At 49.8% G+C, this 21,611-nt stretch overlaps 1 protein-coding gene across 1 annotated transcript; it reads right to left on the reverse strand.

Annotated features, from left to right (window-relative positions):
- Positions 1-4,358: 4,358 nt before the first annotated feature.
- Positions 4,359-10,812, reverse strand: PIANP (PILR alpha associated neural protein). The gene is made up of 6 exons (XM_070370103.1): positions 10,561-10,812; positions 8,380-8,436; positions 7,667-8,178; positions 6,824-6,905; positions 5,834-6,055; positions 4,359-5,552 (listed from the first exon to the last, which is right to left on the reverse strand). The coding sequence occupies exons 2-6, from the start codon at positions 8,394-8,396 to the stop codon at positions 5,531-5,533; spliced, it is 855 nt and encodes a 284-aa protein (XP_070226204.1). The 5' UTR covers positions 8,397-8,436; positions 10,561-10,812; the 3' UTR covers positions 4,359-5,530.
- Positions 10,813-21,611: the final 10,799 nt, after the last annotated feature.

Consider the following 21,611-nt stretch of genomic DNA (forward strand, 5'->3'; position numbering starts at 1 on the left):
CATCAGTGAACAATTCATGTGAACGCTCTCAGGAAGCCTTCCTTGGTTGTTCCAACCTGTAAGGGTCCCACGTTCACCAAATTTGAACAGCATTTAGTCCCTGCTTTTTAAAATTATATATATATATATATAGGAGAAGGGCACTGGCAACCCATTCCAGTATTCTTGCCTGGAGAATCTCATGGACAGAAGAGCTTGGGAGGCTACAGTCCATGGGGTCACAAAGAGTCGGACACGACTGAAGCGACTTAGTACGCACACATATATTTGTATGTATATGTGTGTATGTGTTAATCGCTCAGTAGTGTCTGACTCTTTGCGACCCCGTGGATTGTAGCCCGCCAGGCTCCTCTGTCCATGGGATTTTCCAGGCAAGAATAACTGGAGTGGGTTGCCATTTCCTTCTTCAGGGGATCTTCCCGACCCGGAGATCGAACCCCGTCACCGGCATTACAGGCGGATTCCCTACCAGCTGACCCGCCTCCCTGGTGGCTCAGAGATGTGGGCTGTGAAGAGGTTAATCCAAGCAGGGAACCCCATTAGCAATCCTCTTACTGTCCTTCAGCTTAGCCATTTCATTCATTCATGAACAAAATTTATTGGCTTTTATTGTGATTTATGGGGCTTCCCTGGTGGCTTAGCTGGTAAAGAATCTGCCTGCAATGCGGGCCACCGGGGTTGGGTTCTATCCCTTGGTCGGGAAGATCCCCTGGAGGAGGGAACTGGTACCCACTTGGGTGTTCTGGCCTGGAGAATTCCAGGACTATATATTCCTTGGGTTTGCAAAGAGTCGGAAAGGACTGATTGATTTTCACTTTCAATTTCTTTCATGTAACTTTTCAGCAAAATTGTCAGCAGCTCAGGAGAAATTGTCTCATACATGGTACCCTCCCACTACTTTGCTGAGCACACAGTAGATGCTAAATAAATAGATGTTATTTGAATAAATGAATGCTGCCACCAGGCTGCCCCAGATCTGAGCTGAATCCCTCTGGGCTCAGCTCTATTTTGAGTGAAACAGAATCAAAGTGCCTCCTATTAGCAGTAATAGTTCCTTGCCTAGAGATCAAAATAACCTATATAGGAATAACTATAATGCCAAATTTTACAGATAATGAAACTAAGACTGTAAAGACTTGTGATTTTTCCCAAGGTCACAGCAAGGAAGCAGCAAAAGACACATAAAAATAAAAATTTCAATTAAACATTTAAAGAGAAGATACGTATTTTTGGCTTGTAACTGTATCTTTTTAAAAGTGTCTGCTCTCTTAGAGGGAGACTCACAGACTTGGAAAATGGAACTCATAGTTGTCAGGGGAAGGGACAGTTAGGGACTTTAGGAAGGTCATGTACTCACTGCTATATTTAAAATGGATAACCAACAAAAACTTACTGTATAGCTCATGGAACTCTGCTTAATGTTATGTGCCAGCCTGGATGGGAGGGGGGTTTGAGGGAGAATGGATCCATGTACATGTACGGCTGAGTCCCTTCGCTGTTCACCTGAAACTATCACAACATTGTTAATCAGCCATACCCCAATACAAAATGTTGTTGGTGTCAAAAAAAATTTTAATTTTTCTTTAGAGTGCTCTCTTTATCACATTTTGGGACTCTGTAATCAGCCTGTGTTAACCCAGGAGCAACAGTTGGCGGAATAAGGGTCTGAAAGGTGCAGATATGAACAGACCTAGTTGCTCTATGGGTTAGAGATGGATCATTTGAGAAACCTTGACTTTGAGGGCTGAGATAGAGAAGCGGGAGCAGAATGGCAATAGTCACTGTAACAAGTCCTGGTTCTCCTGTTCTTTGCCTGTTTACAATAACTGGTACCCCTTTGGGCCTTGGTGTCTCCAACTGTCAGCCCTGCTTCTCCTGCCCTTGGTATAAGAAGCAAGTTTTAAGTGCTTTGAACTCCTTAGAGAAAAGCTTTAGAGAGAGAAATGGGCGTAGGGGGAGGAGGGCTGTTAATTTTAGCCTGGGGTTTCCCAGCTGGCACACTGTTTCCATCTTGAATCACTTCCACACCCTGAGCTCTGCCTGGGAGATCCCTCCTCCTGGGGGCTTCCCCACTCCTTGGTTTGGTCTGAGCCACAATGGTAAGCATTCCAGAAAAATGCTTAAGAGAAGTCTGGCTTAGTCATTTAATGAACAGTTCAGGAGGCAAAGGAAGCATAGAGATGAGAGATGCTGGTCCCGGTAGGTACTGATGTGTGGACTCCAAGAACCAAAGGGGTAGTATGGCCACTCTTTGTATTCTTGGTCTGTGACTGAGCAGTGACTCTGCCATTTGCAGCCCTCCAGGACCTTCCCAGGCCCCATAGTTTCAGTTTCAACTCTACAAGAGAGAAAGTTAGGATTCTTCTCCAGGGCCTCTTCCTGGTTAGCTTGATAATGGGATGTAGTTTGGGATCATTCCTGAAGACAGGAATCCCTGGTGGCTCAGATGGTAAAGAATCTGCATGCAGTGCAGGAGACCCATGTTCCATCCCTGGGTCAGGAGGATCCTCAGGTTGGGAAGATCCCCTGGAGAAGGGAATGGAAATCCACTCCAGTATTCTTGCCTGGAGAATTCCATGGACAGAGGAGCCTGGCGGGCTACCGTCCATGGGGTTGCAAAGAGTCAGACACGACTGAGCCACAAACATTCCTTAAGACAACTCAGAAGATCGAGACATCTTTCTCCTCTGTCCTTCCTCCACCATCTGATATTCCCTAAGGAAGGAGGGCATTTAGGGAGAAAGAACAGGTTAAGGATTTCCTGTGTCTTGCTGGTGTGTTTTAATTTATTTAAATTTAGAGAAACAGCAGTCTAATCAGGCGGTAATTAATTCACTCTTCATTAGGGGCCTTTATTCATGCCTTCTGCATATGGATGAGCCTCGGGGTCACACTGTCCCTCTGAAGAGGAAGGTGGTAAGAGACAAGTGCTGTCCAGGCACTTCAGCTCTTCCCCTTTTGGTGCCTCCTCTTCCGCCAACCCTGACCTAATAGGGACTAGATTCCTTAGGGGAAGGAAGAGAAAGGTCCTCTCCCGTCCTTCTCCTCCCCCTCCACATTCCTTGGATCCCTCCCTCGCTGCCCCAACCCATCCCAGCAGCACCTCTTCCTGCACTTCAGGTCCCATCCAGCCCTGTCCCATCCACCAGCTGTAGGCTGGAGTCTCTTCAGGTCCCACTGGATTGACTGAGCTCCCTCAGCAGTGTGTTTGCTTCGCGCTTCTGCTTTCAGTTGGTTCATCACTCCTTGGCCTGGCTCTGCTGCCTCTTTTTCTTAGGGAGTCTGACACCCTGAATGCACATACTGCTCTGATCCTGAGAAATACACTCCCTCCTCCCCGCGCTCACCGTTGTGTGCTGCGTAGACTCAGCCACACCTCACTGGTGTTACACAGTAAAGCTCGCCAACCCCTAAAACACGCACCTGTGGCCACACAGACACTCCTGATTCGAGCTGCAAAAGTAAATACGCAAAGGCCAACAGAGACCAGGGCAGCCCCCACTTACCTGTGATTGTCTCCTCTCCTTCCTGGAGCTCCCCCATTTCCAGGGAGCAAGTGGGGCACAGATGGGGGTGGGGGGAGAAATGGGACCTGGATGGTTACCATGGCAACAAAGCCTAGCAACAACTGAGAGGCTGCTGTGTGGGCTTTTGCAGGGCTGTTACAAGAGCCAAACCTAGAATTGGGGGCTCAGAGGTGACTGATCCCAGCTGGGCAGCCTGTGTTCCCTCCTTCAAATACATCCCTCGATGCCACCCCCACACCCCAGCAGTGCCTCTTCAAGAGGGCAGAACAGGAAAAGCTAATGAGAGTTAACCACAGGGCTTCTGGGGGACAGCTGTGGGTGGGGGCAGGTTAGGGAGCAAGGCTGAAAATAAAGCAAGCAGGGCAGCCAGCCTCTCTCCTGCTGCTCCCTCTCGTCTTGTTTCCATTGCTCCATTTTTTCTTCTCCTTTTGCCCTTCACCCTCCATCTGCCTTATCAGCTCTCCTCTTCCTTTTCTGGCTGGCGCCATCACCTGAGCTGCTACAGAAGTGTCCCTTTGCTTCGGCCTCCTTTCTCATGGTCTCTCTTGACCTTCGCTGGTAATTAACAAGCCACTCTTCCAGTTTGCTCCGGCTGCTCCTCATCAGGTCTGCTCCCGTCAGTGTCTCTTCCTTCAGCTCCATCCCATATCAAAGCCCCCAAACCCCAACTCCAGGTCAGAGCAAGCCAGGTCACTCGGGTCTGGAGGGTCACCCCTCCATCCTCCTTTTCCTCCCTTTTGGCTGCCCATCGCCTTTCCTCCTTTCCTCACTGCAGGGCTCATGAGGCAGAACCAGGGGACTCAGGTATCTTGCAAAGGCTTTATTTGAAAATTTTGAAACTTACATCCCACAAGAATTCAAGATTATCACCACAAGAAGAAAGAGATAATACAAAAATATATATCACAGCATAGGAGCCAGGTAAGAGAGGAAAGAAGGAAGGAAGGTGGGAAAGCCATGAGAAGTTGGGACAAACCTGAGGGGTGGAGGGGACAAAAGGCAGGAGAGTTGGAGGAACCAAGGAGGGAGGGAGGGGCAGGTTGGGAGGCAGAGCTCCCGATGGCCTTGAACCAGCTGGCCCTGGTCCCTGGCAGCCTAGGTGGAATTAGGGAGGCCCTCAGGGGGACTGGAAAGTGGAGGACTTGATTGTGGGGGACGGTGGGGAGGAAAGGGGGCTCTGAGTTCCAGAGTGACACGCACAGACAGCCAGGACAGAAGAGACAGAAGGACTGGGGAGGCAGGGGAGGGCAAATGGGGGCCCCTTTCTCCTGCACTGCAGCAGGAGGCTCCCCAAAAGCCATCTCCCAGACAACAGAATTTAGCAGTGGGGCTGGGGAGGAGTTTTGGGGCCTCATGACTCCCCATTTCCACAGGGGAGTCCTTAGAGTGGGATGGGGGACATGGTAAAACCCACGATGTGGAGTGGGGTGGGACCGGGACGGATGGGGCCCAAAGAGCCCCCAGCTCATCTCCCACCCCCCTCCGGGGCAGCATGCAGGGGACACAGAAACTCCACCCGTGGGTGTTCAAGAAGTGGAGTGTGAGCACGACATTTACAACATCACAACGAGGGGCCGGGAAATGCACATGAAAGGTACACCCACTGACCGCCGAGTGATGGGCTGAGCGCAGGACGAGGGAGGAGAGGAAGTGAAAAGTGTGAGACAAAAGGGAGGACACGGGGGATCCTCGGAGGGGGGATGTGGGTGGGGAGACTGGCTGTACAAGAGCGTGAGTGTGCGATGGCCTGAGAGGGGAGAGGTGAGTGTGCAAGGCTAGTGTGAGTGTGCCAGGGTGGGGACCGGGGGGCCAGAAGCCACAGATAAGTGAGGCCCCCACCTCAAGGAGGGTGAGCAGCTGGGCTTGCCTGTGGGCCAGCGAGTGTTCCCAAGGTATGAACCCAGGCAGAGCCGCAGCGCCCACAGCCGCCGTGCCCTCAGCAGGATGGGGGCTATGCCGGGCCCTTGGCCCCCTGCCTGGAGGTGCCCCAACCTTGGGGGACATCACAGATTCACCAGGGGAATCCTAAGGGGAAAAGGGAAAGGGCACAGTCAGGAACCAAGGGGCAAACCAGAATCAGGAGGGCAGTTCAAGAAATAAAAGGGATGGAGATTAAGGGGGCAAGGTGCAGTGAAATGGCAGCATGAAAACAGGACATACATCTACAGGGAGACAGGTGGGGCCCCCCAGAGAGCAGAGGTCCAGTCTCCTGAGCGTGGGCCAGTCTGCCTCCTCCCCACCCACCCAGTGGGGAGTGCCCCACCCACTGCCACTGCCCACCTCCCTGCCCTCTGCCCTGCCCTCACCGGTTCAGCTGGAAGGCTGGTGCCCCCTTGGGCTGGGGCATCCCGGGCCGGGGCCCCCCTCGGGGTTCCTCGTGGTCAGGGGTGGGGGTGGGTGAGTCTCCGAAGGCCCCCAGCACAGTGACCCCAGCTGGGGACAGGTCAGTCAGGGGCTGCTGGCTCTCCTCTTGCCTCAGGGCCCCTTGCTGCCCCGAGGGCCTGCGCCGTTTCTGACTGCGGTCCCAGCTGGCGACCCCAGAAGGAGAGAGGGTCTCACCCATTCGAGAAGTCCCCAACCTGGGCCCCCTCGGGAGCTGGTCACCCCCCAGCCTCCCCCAGGCACCCGCAGAATCTGACAGTAGAGAAACCAGCCTCTAATTGTTCCCTACACCCCAGATCCTGAGACCCTGTCCACAAAACCACTTCCTGTCCCCGCGCCTCCAGGGGGGCTTGGGAATCTAAACCACCCTCCCACCTGGTCCAGAGCCACAGAATGGGGGCCCCTCCCCATAGACACACAGAGTCCCCCACAACTGCCCCTACCCCCCCACACACACACCCAGAGAGCCATTTCTCTCCGCAGCAGGTGCCTGGCAGGTTTAGTTCTAGTTCAAAGTCAGCTAATGACCTGAACACCTGAGTCTAATGAGTCTTGCAGTAAAGTGTGAAGGACTGAGTGACCTGCTATTAAGTGCATGCCAAAAGCTGGGATTTTCTCCCTCTTCCCTTTAAGGTGGCCTTAAGAAGGGCCCTGCAGAATGACAAGGGATGGCCACCCTAGCCCCCCAGCTTGTGCTCACAATGATCTTCCTACCTCTCCCATTCTCCTTGTATTTCCCCAGCAGGAACCTGAGCTCATTTCTCACAGCTTCCCCTGCCCAGATCCTTCCTATCTTTCCCCAAGGTCTTGCCTTAATCCACCACTTCCTATTCCACCCCCAGCAAAACTGCCACCCAGACTCCTTCCAGCCAAACATTCATGGGGATGTCAGCATCCCCTTCCTGCTGGCTTACCAGAACTTGAAGATGATGCCGGTGGCCACGAGGACAATGATGATGGAGATGGTAATTGTGACGTAGAGCTGAGGGTCCACACCTGCTTAGGGGCAGGGAAAAAGTCTTAGGGAGGCCTGGGGCCCGGGAAGCCAAGCGGGGTTGGGGGTGGGGTTAGGCTGTAGGTGCAGGAAGCTTGAGCGGTGTTGCCATTGGAAGCCACATCATCCAACTCTTTTTCTGCTTCTTTAGAGCCTCCCTGCTTTATTTTTATCATCAGCTTTCCCCAGAGTTTTCAGCTCTTTCCCTCCCAAATCTTTTTTCTCCACTTCCCCAAATCTTCTGTATATATGGGATGAGAAGGAGTTCCAAGGTCAGAGAGAACCTCTCAGAACCTCTCTCTCCGCATGGAAACTAGCGGGTGAAAATGTCCATCTCTGCCCTGGCCCCGCCCCCAAGCCACTGGCCCTGTATCTGCGCGCCCTGAGTCGAGGTGTCATCCTGAAGGGCCTTCCTCTGCCTGGACTACTCCCACTGTTTCCAGGGTCTGGCTCAAATGTCAATTCTTGGAAGGTGTCCTGATCCCCGGGCAGAAGTAGTCTCTCCCTTCCCTTTGCCTAAAAACATGCTGTGCACGCCTCTGTTAGAGCATGTATTACTGTTGACTCATCCCCGAGGGTTTACGCGTTTTCACCAGTGGACCTGAGCTCCTCTGGGGCTCAGACACATCTTCCTCTCCGCCTCCTGTGCCAGCCCAGGGCCCGGCACACTTGTGGAAGGAGCTGATACACAGGACCCTATTGCTGCCCTGAGAGTCTTCAACCAGCTCCCCGTCCATATCCCTTCCCAGCCTCTCCCACTCACCTTCACCGCGGCCCCCGAACAGGAAGGGCCTCAGGGTGGCAGGTGCTTCTCCAAGGATGAGCCCATCTCCATCAGCCCGCATGGAGTCTGAGTTGGGGTGTGGAGTAGCCAGCCCGTGGGGGGCTGCAAAACCATAGTCCAGGGGCAGAAATCCAGGATTGGCAGAGTTGGGGTCCCCCCCATCCTCTCGAGACACCGTAGGGCCCCACACAATAGCCCAGGGGTACTGGGATGAGGGTGGACCCTCCTCAAAGCCTGATGGGGTGGCCGGGGGCGCGGTGCCTGGCAGGACTTGCCGACGTGATCTCAGGACCCGAGGGGATCGGCTTGGTGGAGGTGCCCGCTCCCACACACACACGTGGCGTGGGGCCGAGGGGCCTCCCCGGGCACAGGGGGGCCGGGCTGGGGCTGGTGGGGTTCGAGGGGAGGAGGAGGAACCTTGAGCAGGCGGTGGGAGGGGCAGCAACAGCAGTGGCCAGAGAGAAAGGAGATGGGACAGCAGCAATGCAGGCCTGCGGGAAGGGAGAGCAAGCGATGAGTCCGAGGCCATCTTGGGCTGCCTCCTTCCTCTGCAAAAAGTGGCTTCGGGAGGACATGTCTCACTTCCCATCTTCCAAGGGTCGAGCCCTCAGGATGAAAAGCCCTGGGTGGGCCTAGGAGGGAAAGAGCCAAAACCCCAGGAAATGTGACCTCTAAGCTCCCTCCAAACTTACCGCATCCTGGACTCCATGTCCGAGATCCTCAGCGGTGACTCAGATTTTCAGCCTTTACTGGGGGAGAGAGGGGTTGTCACATCCCAAGCTTGCCCTGAGGACCTCCCCAGCTCATCCATCCTCCCTGTTCACCTCCATCTCCCCTCCCAGCTGCAGCTGCCATCTATGCTGCCACCACTCAGGACCCTCAGTTGCCTAGCACTGTCCTGGGGAGGGGAAACTCCAGACCAGTCCCCTGTCTAGCCCCTAGTCTCTATCTGCAACTTCCCAGGTCCCTGTTACTTCCCCACCCCAGGGTCTACTCTCACTTCTCTGGCTTCCTTCCTTCTCACTTCCTCTGCCCACAGCGCCTAGCTTTTCTTGGATCTTAATTTAGAGCCAAGAACCTTGTGATTCCTTGAGCACCTACCGCGAGGGAGGGCGTCTGAGAGGGGGAGGGAAGAAGAAGTCAATCAGATTGAGTGTGTGAACGTGTAGGGCTGCACAGAGGGGAGCATCCCAGACTGCCCACCCCACTTGTCCTCCGAGGCTTTTCTCTGAGGAGTGAATGGCCCCAGGAATCTGCATCTTCAAGAGCAGAGGAAACGGAGATGGAGGGATGGAAGGAAAGAGACAAGAAAGGGAGAGGTGGGTGGGAGAAAACTACAGAATGTAATTTTTGCTCAGTGTTCAGCCATCCAAACGCATAGGTGCCCTCTGAGAAGTGGAGATGGGGAGAAGCCGGACCCTCAAATGTCGCTCTCCAGGGTAAAGAGTCTGGGAGAATCATCGGGATGGAGGGTTCTGAAAGAGGAGGACACGTTCTCAGAGTCGAGGGTGGCAGACCCAGGGGGAGGCAGCAGGCTCCCCAGTGAATGAGGATGTGACATTCAGTGTCCTCTGGTATCTGGGTCCAGATCTGGACATGAAGTGCTCTCGGAGAATAACAGGGAGTAAGGTGGGAGAGTCTGGGGAAGGGACTGGGAAAGTGGGCTGTGGAGAGAGCTGTGAAGAGGTGATGGGCTGAGAGACGGAAGGCTGGTGAGGCGTGAGAAAGGAGAAAGGTGAAGAGGAAGACGGTGAGGGGGGCTGGTCCCTGAAAGAATGGACTGGGGTGGGGGGCGCGCACAAAAGATGGACAGCTGTAGGATGCTGAGCATAAGAGGAAAGGTCAGGGAGGGAAACTGAGAGGGTTCCGGGGTCGCAGGAGCCGGGGAGAAGGAGGAAAGAAAGGTCCAGGCAGGACGGGAAGTGGAGACCGCGGAAGGAGAGGGGAGAAGAGGGACGGAGGAGACCAGGGATGGGGAGGAAGAAAGCGGGGAGGAGACGACAAGGTACCGAGGACAGAATGAGACAAGGAAGGGACTGGGGAACAGCAAAGATGGAGGAGTTGGAAATTGTTTCTTCCAACGTAAAGAGACACGGAGCTACGGAGAGAGGCAGGGAAGGGGGCCTGATAGAAAGACACGAAAGGAAGCCAGGAAGAGAGCGAGGCTGTGGGGACCGAGGAAGGAGTGGAAGCCGGTGGAGTGTAGAGGGGTTCCCAGGGACAGCTGTGGCCAGCTGACGCCGGGACCCACTCGCCTCTCCTGCCTGTGCATCCCCCCGCCCCAACCAACGTCAACTCCAGTCCCCGGACTCCGCACCCCTTAGTCACCCCCTCCAGGAAGCCCGCAGTCGCCCGGCTGGCGCGCCACCCCCACCCTCCCCTCGCTCCTCACCGACCTGTTGTGCGCAGGAGACGAGCTGGGGGTGGGGCGGGAGTCTGGGGCTGGGGGAGCAGGGCCCATCCCCAGCGCGGCCGCGAGCCCACCCTTCCCGAAGGCCCGCGCTCCCTGGACCCCGCTGGAAATCGATGAGTGGGGTGGGGGGTGGGGGGTGTGGAAACGAGGACCAGGAGGTAGGCGAGGGGGTCCGTGGGAGGGAGCGCCGAGAGCAGAAAAGGAAGCCGAGGCAGGAGGATGCGAGGGGCCGAGCCAAAGGCGGGATGCAGGCAGCCGCCGGGACCGCTGCGCAGGAGGGCAGGACGGAGTCGGGACCCGCGGTGGGATGCGGAGCGCGGCGGGCGAGGCGAGCTTCTGGGCTGGAGGCTCGAGCCGGGCGGGGGGCCGCGCCGGGAGGGTTAGGGGGCGAAGGGCGCGGAGTCGGGGAGGGCAGGGCCGGGCTCCCTCGGGTGGGAATGTGGGGGGCCCTCTCGCTCACCTGCATGCCTGGCGCGGCGGCGCGACGGCTGCGGGCGCTCGGGGCTGCGCCGGCCTGGGGGCTCGCGGGAACGCGTGAGGCACGGGGCATGGTCGGGGGATTCTGCGGGCAACGGGGTGCAGGAGAGGGTGGGGGGCTAGCGCCCGGGGCGCGGGGCGGCGGCGGCGGCGGCGGCGGGAGATGCTCGGCTCGGCTCGGCTCGGCTCGGGCTGCGCTCGGCTCGGCTGGGCTCGGCGCGGCAGCTCGGAGCGCGCGGTCCCCGCCTCTCCTCCTCCCTCCGCTCGGTTTAACCCTCCCGCTGCCGCGCCTCGAATGTCGCGCCTGGCCGCGTCCCAGGTGGAGGATGGGAGAGGGCAGCGGAGGGTGAGCGACCGTCCGATTCCTAGGGTTCCGGGGGCGGGCTTCTCCACCCTCACTCCAACTCCGTGGACACCAGTGAGTTTCTGAGATTCTGAGTCACCCGAAGCTCTGGGTTCCTGACTGTTTCGCCTCTGCTGGGGGATGAGGTGGGATGAGGGTGGGTGTGATGTTCTCGCACCATCCTCGGATTATCACAACAGCTGGATCCCCTGATTCCATTCTGGCCCAGCTGCAGTGTAGCCTTCCCAGAGCAACCCAAACGATCTTTCAAATAAGTGGACCGAGTTGCGTTACTCAGCTTTTCTAGCACTTAGAGTATCCCAGCTCCTTACTGTGCCTTAGGAGGCCGCGCATAACCTGGCCCCCCAGGGAGCTCCCCATTCGCTCTTCATGTCCCAGCCACACTGGACCTGATCTACGTTCCTAGAATCAGAGGAGGTGAACTTGCCTCAGGGCCTTGGCACTTGCTGTTCCCACTGCCTTGACCGTTTTCCCCTGGCTTCTTTCAGTGATTCACTCATTTCATTAAATTTTCCCTTAGTTCCTATGTCACCTCCTCTAGGAGGCCTTCCCTAACCCCTCTAGCTAAATGGGCTTCCCCAGCCCTTAATCTCACCCTGTGCTACCCTTCCTGTGTCTTTCAGGTTACCCTATTTTATTTGGGTTGTGAGCGGACACCATGCCCTTCTAGTTTCCTTTCATTCTCACTGGCTTTTCCTTCTCCGTCTTCTGCTCGACCTCTAAATGTTAGAGCTTCCTAGGGCTTAGTCCTTGGCCCCTTCTCGTTCCACATTCTCTGTCCAGTGATGTCATCCAGTCCCAGGGCTTAAATACTATGTAAATGTCAGCGAGTCCTAAATTTATATCCAACGCTCCAGACTCATTTATCCAACAGCCTACTTGACATCTCCACTTGGATGTCTAATAGCCATGCAAAGCTCATGTGGCTAAAATAGATGTCTTGAATTACCCTCGGCCCCGGTCAGTCCATTTCTCTCTTAGCAGTGTTCCCCATCCTGGAATACCATGGTTTACACTTTTCAGGCTAAAAACCTAGGACACATCCTCCCCACCTTTTCCTTTTTGCTCTGATTCCCACCCTGTATCTAATTTACCAGCAAGTTCTGTGAGCTCTGCTTCCAAAATACACCACGAATCCATCTCCTTTTCTTCATCATTGTTGTTTGGTCGCGCTGAGTGTCATGTGGGATCTTAGGACCCAGACCCCCTGCAGCGGAAGCACAGAGTCTTAACCACTGGACCACCAGGGAAATCCACTCTATCGTTGTTGCTGTCACCCTGGTCCAAGCCATCTGCTCTCTCTGAAATAATGAAGTGATTACCTAGCTGGCTCCTTGCTTCTGCCTTTGCCCTTTACAAACTAGTCTTCACAATATCTAGTCATGTTTTGAAAAATCTAAATTATATCATTCTCTTGCCTGCTTGGGCTTCCCTGATGGCTCAGATGGTAAAGAATCTGCCTGCAATGCGGGAGACCCAGGTTTGATCCCTGGGTGGGTAAGATCCCCTGGAGAAGGGAATGGCAGCCCACTCCAGTATTCTTGCCTGGAGAATTCCATGGACATATGAGCCTGGTGGGCTACAGATCATGGGGTCGCAAAGAGTCAGACACAGCAGAGCGACTAACGCCTGCCTGCTTAAAACATCTGAGGGGCTTTTCATTGTACTTAGAGTAAAATCTGAATTCGTTGTTAGGAGAGGCCCGCCCATTAGTATTCCTCAATATTCAAACGATGTACCAGATCGGACTTCTAAAAAGTTCTAAACATCTGAAATTATCCTCTTGACGCCCCTGTACTTTTCATTCCAACTTCCTGGAATCCTTTGCCCACCCCCACCCCCCATCTTCCTCTTGTTGGGTCCCTCTTGTCATTCAGCCACCCACTCTGTCTCATCAGAAAGTTTCACTGTCTTTCCAACTCATCACTCTCTGAAATGATCTTGTATTTGTTTCCTGTTTATTATCCACCCCCACTCCACCCCCATATGCACTGCAGAACAAAGACCTCATTTGCCTTGTTCATCAGTATCCTTCTTCAGTGCCTAGCACATAGTAGATGCTCAATATCTGTTGCTTAGTGAACTTCACCTGGGACTCCTGCCCACTCATCCTCTCCCCTGCTCTTCATCTGCCTTTTCTGTCTGCCTGCCCTCTCTGATCTCTGCCCTGTGGTGAATGCTCTAAGTCAAGTCTCTGCTCGCACTCCCACCCCTCTAGATTCTCACCCCTCATCCCCTGCCTTATTACTATTATTAACCTGACATGCTCGCCTCCCGGAAGGAAACCTACTGTTCTGATCAGCATCTGCAGGGACTGCCCTCCTGCTCATCTGTCCCTGACAGCCCTTCATTCTGAGGTCAGAAGGCAGTGAGTGAGCCCTCCTCCTAGTGTCTCCCTGTGGCCAGGAAAAATGGTGCACATTTTATGTAAACACAGTCCTGTGAGGCTGGGTGTGCAACCCATGCTGTGTCCTGGGCCCCGGTGAGCCCCAGCTGCATCCTGAGAATATGCTGTGAGAGGCCTCATTATATGACGAGTGCGGGTCAAATTTATCAAGTGAATATTCACTATCAGTCTAAGTGCCTTTTATGCTGAGTACTTTGGGTCATTATGACTTATTTCAGGTATTCCTGATTGATTCATTCTTGCAGGGACTATTTCTGGAACATCTGCTATAGGCTGGGTACTGAGTTACAGCCTGGGGCATGGTGGAGACCAGGAACAAAGCCATCACTGTCTTCATGAAACTTAGAATGGAGCCAGGGAGACAATGAAACACAAAGTGATACATGTGTCTTTAGATGAATTTAAGGACCTTCCCACACGCCACAGTCTATAAATTCTCTCCTCATGTCTGGCTCTGTTGGTATCTTTATCAACTTCTTTGGGCTCACTGGGGCTTCCCTGTATTTGTCAGAGAAAATTGCTGTCGCTTTCCTGTCCTCAAATGTCCAGTTCTTCTGAATTCTTCTCACTCTCAGCTGATGATCTTGCTTGTTGCTTTTTTGAGAAAACAGAAAGAGGGAGAAGAGAACTTCCCCACGTCCACCACCTTATCACAGCTGCACCTCTCCTTCTGTGGGGGATCCCAGGCCCTTTTCAACCACCCAAAGCTATTACTCCAGCGACTGTCTCTCCCTCTCCTGCACTATCACCTCCTTCTCTCTGCTTGATTATGCCCAGCAGCATGTAAACACACTGTAACTTCTTGCAGCTTTAGCTTGAAACAAACCTTCCTTAGCTCCACGTTTCTCCTCCAGCATCAGTCCTTCTCTGCCTCCCATTACAGCAAAGATCACAGAAGATGCTCTCTGTTCACCTGCTCTTTCACTTCTCCTCCCATTCCTTCTCTTTCTCTTTTATCAACTTAAACTTCAATTTTTGTAATGCATTCTTTTCAATTGGCAATACATTTCCCCATGTGCAAAAAAACTTTCCAGTATACAAAAAGCTGTATAGTGAAAGTTCTCATTTTCAGCCCGTCCACTAGCTTGTCCAGTTCCCGTCTTCTGCCTTCAGGTTGACTCATTTCTACATATTCTTCCAGAGTCTTTATTCCCACACAAGCAAATAATAACGCAAGTTCTTATTCCCCCATATATTTGACATAGTCTTGCCGTGACATAGTCTTACTGTCTACACTGTTCTACATCTTTACTCTTTTTAAAAATAAATAAATAAATAGTTGATTTATTTGTGGTTGCCCTGGGTCTTCGTTGCTGCATGCAGACTTTCTCTGTTGTTGGTGAGCAGGGGCTACTCTCTAGGGGCAATGCTAGGGCTTCTCACTGCGGTGGCTTCTCTTGAGGCTCTAGTTGTGGTAGACTGGCTTAGTTGCCCTGCAGCTTGTGGGATCTTCCTAGACCAGGGATGGAACCTGTGTCCCCTGCATTGGCAGGCAGATTCTCAAACACTGGACAACTAGGAAAGTCCACTTCCTCTCTTAATAGATGGCATCTCCTTTCTTCCAGTTGATTAGGGCAAAAATCTTGGAATCATCCTTTTTAAAAAAAATTTATTTATTTTTTGGCCATGATACAAGGCATGTGGGATCTAGTTCCCTGACCAGGGATCTAACCTGGGCCCCCTGCATCGGGAACTCAGAGTCTTGGCAAATGGACCATCAGGGAAGTCCAAATTATTTTGGCACAGCTTGCAGGGTCTTACTTGCTTGACCAGGGATCAAACCAGGCAGTGAAAGCACAGAGTCCTAACTGGACAGCCAGGGAATTTCCTCCACTCTTTTAAAATATCATTTCTCACAAATAGATATAAGTTTAAACAGTATGTTACTTCAGTTCAGTTCAGTCACTCAGTCGTGTCCAACTCTTTGCGACCCCATGAACCGCAGCACACCAGGCCTCCCTGTCCATCACCAACTCCTGGAGTTTACCCAAACTTAAGTGGGTGATGCCATCCAACCATCTCATCCTCTGTTGTCCCTTTCTCCTCCTGCCCTCAATCTTTCCCAATATCAGGGTCTTTTCAGATGAGTCATCTCTTCGCATCAGGTGATCAAAGTATTGGAGTTTCAGCTTCAACATCAGTCCTTCCAATGAACACCCAGGACTGATCTCCTTTAGGATGGACTGGTTGGATCTCCTTGAAGTCCAAGGGATTCTCAAGAGTCTTCTCCAACACCACAGTTCAAAAGCATCAATTCTTCGGCGCTCAGCGTTCTTTATAGTCCAACTCTCACATCCATACATGACTACTGGAAAAACCATAGCCGTGACTAGATGGACCTTTGTTGACAAAGTAATGTCTCTGCTTTTTAATATACTGTCTAGGTTGGTCATACCTTTCCTTCCAAGGAGTAAGTGTCTTTTAATTTCATGGCTGCATTCACCATCTGCAGTGATTTTGGAGCCCCCCAGAATAAAGTCAGCCACTGTTTCCACCGTTTCCCCATCTATTTGCCATGAAGTGATGGGACCGGATGCCATGATCTTAGTTTTCTGAATGTTGAGCTTTAAGCCAACTTTTTCACTCTCCTCTTTCACTTTCATCAAGAGGCTCTTTAGTTCTTCTTCACTTTCTGCCATAAGGGTGGTGTCATCTACATATCTGAGGTTATTGATATTTCTCCCGGCAATCTTGATTCCAGCTTGTGTTTCTTCCAGCCCAGCGTTTCTCATGATGTACTCTGCATATAAGTTAAATAAGCAGGGTGACAATATACAGCCTTGACGTACTCCTTTTCCTATTTGGAACCAGTCTTTCTTGCTTATTTTCAAACTCTATAAAAATATCATATTGTATGTAGCTTTCTTGGAGAAGGCAATGGCACCCCACTCCAGTACTCTTGCCTGGAAAATCCCATGGACCGAGGAGCCTGGTGGGCTGCAGTCCATGGGGTCTCGAAGAGTCGGACACGACTGAGTGGCTTCACTTTCACTTTTCACTTTCATGCATTGGAGAAGGAAATGGCAATGCACTCCAGTGTTCTTGCCTGGAGAATCCCAGGGACGGGGGAGCCTAGTGGGCTGCCGTCTACACAGAGTCGGACACGACTGAAGCGACTTAGCAGCAGCAGCATGTAGCTTTCTAATACAAGTTTTTTTCCCACTTAATATGATGCTTCTAAGATTTGTCCATATTGTTGCATATTGCTAGAGCTCATAGATTTTCATTGGAATATACTATGCCACTGTGCATATGTGATATGTATCATAATTTATATATTCTCCCGTGGATGGATTTATGAATTGTTTCCATTTCTAGCTATAATAGACAGTATTTCTGTGAACATAACTATGTCTTCTGCATGCTACAAGAATTTCTCTAGAGTATAAATGTAACAGTGAAACTGCTAGGTTGTGAGGTATAAGAATAATTCTCTTTGAAAAAGAATGCCACATTGTTCTTTTAGTTTACACCCCTGCCATCAATATTTGAGTTCCCATTGATCTACATTCTCTCCAACATTAGTATTTTTAGACTTTGTAATTCTTGCCCATCCAGCAGATGTACAGTAATATCTTCTTGTGGTTTATTTGGCATTTTTCTAATTAAAAATGTAATTGGCATCTTTTCATATATGTCACAGTCTTTTGGGTTTCCTCTTTTGGGAAATGACTGATCATTTGGGTTTTATGTTTTTCTTATTGATTTGCAGAAGATCTTTATATATTCTGGATATTAATCTTGTATCAATTTTATGTGTTGTAAATATCTTCTCTGTGAAAATATTTGTGACCTGTCCTTTTGTTTTTTTCATCATATACTTTGATTATCGGAAGTTCTTAATTTTAATAAAGGTGTATTTATCAACCCTTCATTTTATCATTAAGCTTTTTGCATCTTGTATTAAAAAAATCACTCTCTGCCCTCTTGGTCAGGAAAGCATTTTCTTACATGATCTTTAAAAGATTTTAAACTTTTTCTCTTTATCCTTAAGTTCTAAACATACCTAGAATCAATTTTTGTATATAGTGTGTTACAAGGGTCTATTTTTCATTGTTTAATATGGAAAATCAGTTATCCACCATTATTTATTACATAGCCCCTCTTTTCTGACTATTCCGCTTCGCTAACTCTGTTGGATATCAAAGTTCCATATATATATGGATCTATTTCTGACACTCTATTTTGTTCCACTGGTCAGCTTTTTAAAACCTGCACATGAAACATAATTGCTTAAATCCTATGGCTTTAAAATAAACGTAGATATCTCCTAGAGTGAACACAACTTTACCAATATACTCTTCTAGAGTATCTTGTGACTTCTCAACTCTTGCTGTATTTGAGAATCAACTTGTCAAGTTCTACAAGATTTGATTAAAATTGCAATGAATACAAAGTCCAATTGGAGACAAATTGATACCTTTTTTGGTACTGAAACTTCCTGTCATGGATTTGGGATATGTCTCAATTTATTTAGACCCTGATGCTGGGAAAGACTGAGGGCAGGAGAAGGGAATGACAGAGATGGTTGGATGGCATCACTAACTCAGTGGACCTTGAGTCTGAGCAAACTTCAGGAGATAGTGCAGGACAGGGAAGCCAGTGTAGTCCATGGGGTTGCAAAAAGTCGGACATGACTTAGCTACCGAACGACAGCAACAGCAGTGTCTTTCAATGAACTTGCATCATTTTCCACATACAAATAATTCCCATCTTCTGTTTTATGTACTCCTAGGTACTCTATTGCACTCATCTCACATGCTAGTAAAGTAATGCTCAAAATTCTCCAAGCCAGGCTTCAGCAATATGTGAACCGTGAACTTCCTGATGTTCAAGCTGGTTTTAGAAAAGGCAGAGGAACCAGAGATCAAATTGCCAACATCTGCTGGATCATGGATAAAGCAAGAGAGTTCCAGAAAAACATCTATTTCTGCTTTCTTGACTATGTCAAAGCCTTTGACTGTGTGGATCACAATAAACTGTGGAAAATTCTGAAAGAGATGGGAATACCAGACCATCTGATCTGCCTCTTGAGAAATTTGTATGCAGGTCAGAAAGCAACAGTTAGAACTGGACATGGAACAACAGACTGGTTCCAAATAGGAAAAGGAGTACGTCAGGGCTGTATATTGTCACCCTGCTTATTTAACTTATATGCAGAGTACATCATGAGAAACGCTGGACTGGAAGAAACACAAGCTGGAATCAAGATTGCCCGGAGAAATATCAATAACCTCAGATATGCAGATGACACCACTCTTATGGCAGAAAGTGAAGAGGAACTGAAAAGCCTCTTGATGAGGGTGAAAGTGGAGAGTGAAAAAGTTGGCTTAAAGCTCAACATTCAGAAAACGAAGATCATGGCATCCGGGCCCATCACTTCATGGGAAATAGATGGGGAAACAGTGGCTGACTTTATTCTGGGGGGCTCCAAAATCACTACAGATGGTGACTGCAGCCATGAAATTAAAAGACACTTACTCCTTGGAAGGAGAGTTATGACCAACCTAGATAGCATATTCAAAAGCAGAGACATTACTTTGCCAACAAAGGTCCATCTAGTCAGATCAGATCAGATCAGTCGCTCAGTCGTGTCCGACTCTTTTCAACCCCATGAATCGCAGCAAGCCAGGCCTCACTGTCCATCACAAACTCCCGGAGTTCGCTGAGACTCACGTCCAACGAGTCCGTGATGCCATCCAGCTATCTCATCCTCTGTCGTCCCCTTCTCCTCTTGCCCCCAATCCCTCCCAGCATCAGAGTCTTTTCCAATGAGTCAACTCTTCACATGAGGTGGCCAAAGTACTGGGGTTTCAGCTTCAGCATCATTCCTTCCAAAGAAATCCCAGGGCTGATCTCCTTCAGAATGGACTGGTTGGATCTCCTTGCAGTCCAAGGGACTTTCAAGAGTCTTCTCCAACACCACAGTTCAAACACATCAATTCTTCGGCACTCAGCCTTCTTCACAATCTAACTCTCACATCCATACATGACCACAGGAAAAACCATAGCCTTGACTAGATGAACCTTTGTTGGCAAAGTAATGTCTCTGCTTTTGAATATGCTATCTAGGTTGGTCATAACTTTCCTTCCAAGGAGTAGGTGTCTTTTAATTTCATGGCTGCAGTCACCATCTGCAGTGATTTTGGAGCCCAGAAAAATAAAGTCTGACACTCTTTCCACTGTTTCCCCATCTATTTCCCATGAAGTGATGGGACCGGATGCCATGATCTTCGTTTTCTGAATGTTGAGCTTCAAGCCAACCTTCTCACTCTCCACTTTCACCCTCATCAAGAGGCTTTTCAGTTCCTCTTCACTTTCTGCCATAAGAGTGGTGTCATCTGCATATCTGAGGTTATTGATATTTCTCCGGGCAATCTTGATTCCAGCTTGTGTTTCTTCCAGTCCAGCATTTCTCATGATGTACTCTGCATATAAGTTAAATAAGCAGGGTGACAATATACAGCCCTGACGTACTCCTTTTCCTATTTGGAACCAGTCTGTTGTTCCATGTCCAGTTCTAACTGTTGCTTTCTGACCTGCATACAAATTTCTCAAGAGGCAGATCAGATGGTCTGGTATTCCCATCTCTTTCAGAATTTTCCACAGTTTATTGTGATCCACACAGTCAAAGGCTTTGACATAGTCAAGAAAGCAGAAATAGATGTTTTTCTGGAACTCTCTTGCTTTTTCCATGATCCAGCAGATGTTGGCAATTTGATCTCTGGTTCCTCTGCCTTTTCTAAAACCAGCTTGAACATCAGGAAGTTCATGGTTCACATATTGCTGAAGCCTGGCTTGGAGAATTTTGAGCATTATTTTACTAGCGTGTGAGATGAGTGCAATTGTGCAGTAGTTTGAGCATTCTTTGGCATTGCCTTTCTTTGGTATTGGAATGAAAACGGACCTTTTCCAGTCCTGTGGCCACTGCTGAGTTTTCCAAATTTGCTGGCATATTGAGTGCAGCACTTTCACAGCATCATCTTTCAGGATTTGGAATAGCTCAACTGGAATTCCATCACCTCCACTAGCTTTGTTCGTAGTGGTGCTTTCTAAGGCCCACTTGACTTTACATTCCAGGATGTCTGGCTCTAGGTCAGTGATCACACCATTGTGATTATCTGGTTTGTGAAGCTCTTTTTTGTACAGTTCTTCTGTGTATTCTTGCCATCTCTTCTTAATATCTTCTGCTTCTGTTAGGTCCATACCATTTCTGTCCTTTATTGAGCCCATCTGCATGAAATGTTCCTTTGGTATCTCTCATTTTCTTAAAGAGATCTATAGTCTTTCCCATTCTGTTGTTTTCCTCTATTTCTTTGCATTGATCGCTGAGGAAGGCTTTCTTATCTCTTCTTGCTATTCTTTGGAACTCTGCATTCAGATGTTTATATCTTTCCTTTTCTCCTTTGCTTTTCGCTTCTCTTCTCTTCACAGCTATTTGTAAGGCCTCCCCAGACAGCCATTTTGCTTTTTTGTATTTCTTTTCCATGGGGATGGTCTTGATCCCTGTCTCCTGTACAATGTCACGAACCTCATTCCATAGTTCATCAGGCACTCTATCTATCAGATCTAGGCCCTTAAATCTATTTCTCACTTCCACTGTATAATCATAAGGGATTTGATTTAGGTCATACCTGAATGGTCTAGTGGTTTTCCCTACTTTCTTCAATTTAAGTCTGAATTTGGCAATAAGGAAGTCATGGTCTGAGCCACAGTCAGCTCCTGTTCTTGTTTTTGCTGACTGTATAGAGCTTCTCCATCTTTGGCTGCAAAGAATATAATCAATCTGATTTCGGTGTTGACCATCTGGTGATGTCCATGTATAGAGTCTTCTCTTGTGTTGTTGGAAGAGGGTGTTTGTTATGACCAGTGCATTTTCTTGGCAAAACTCTATTAGTCTTTGCCCTGCTTCATTCCGTATTCCAAGGCCAAATTTGCCTGTTACTCCAGGTGTTTCTTGACTTCCTACTTTTGCATTCTAGTCCCCTATAATGAAAAGGACATCTTTTTTGGGTGTTAGTTCTAAAAGGTCTTGTAGGTCTTCATAGAACCGTGCAACTTCAGCTTCTTCAGCGTTACTGATTGGGGCATAGACTTGGATTACTGTGATATTGAATGGTTTGCCTTGGAAACGAACAGAGATCATTCTGTCGTTTTTGAGATTGCATCCAAGTACTGCATTTCATCTTTTGTTGACCATGATGGCTACTCCATTTCTTCTGAGAGATTCCTGCCTGCAGTAGTAGATATAATGGTCATCTGA

The sequence above is a fragment of the Bos mutus genome, chromosome 5, assembly GCF_027580195.1.
Source record: "Bos mutus isolate GX-2022 chromosome 5, NWIPB_WYAK_1.1, whole genome shotgun sequence".
In the NCBI taxonomy this organism is placed as follows: Eukaryota; Metazoa; Chordata; class Mammalia; order Artiodactyla; family Bovidae; genus Bos; species Bos mutus.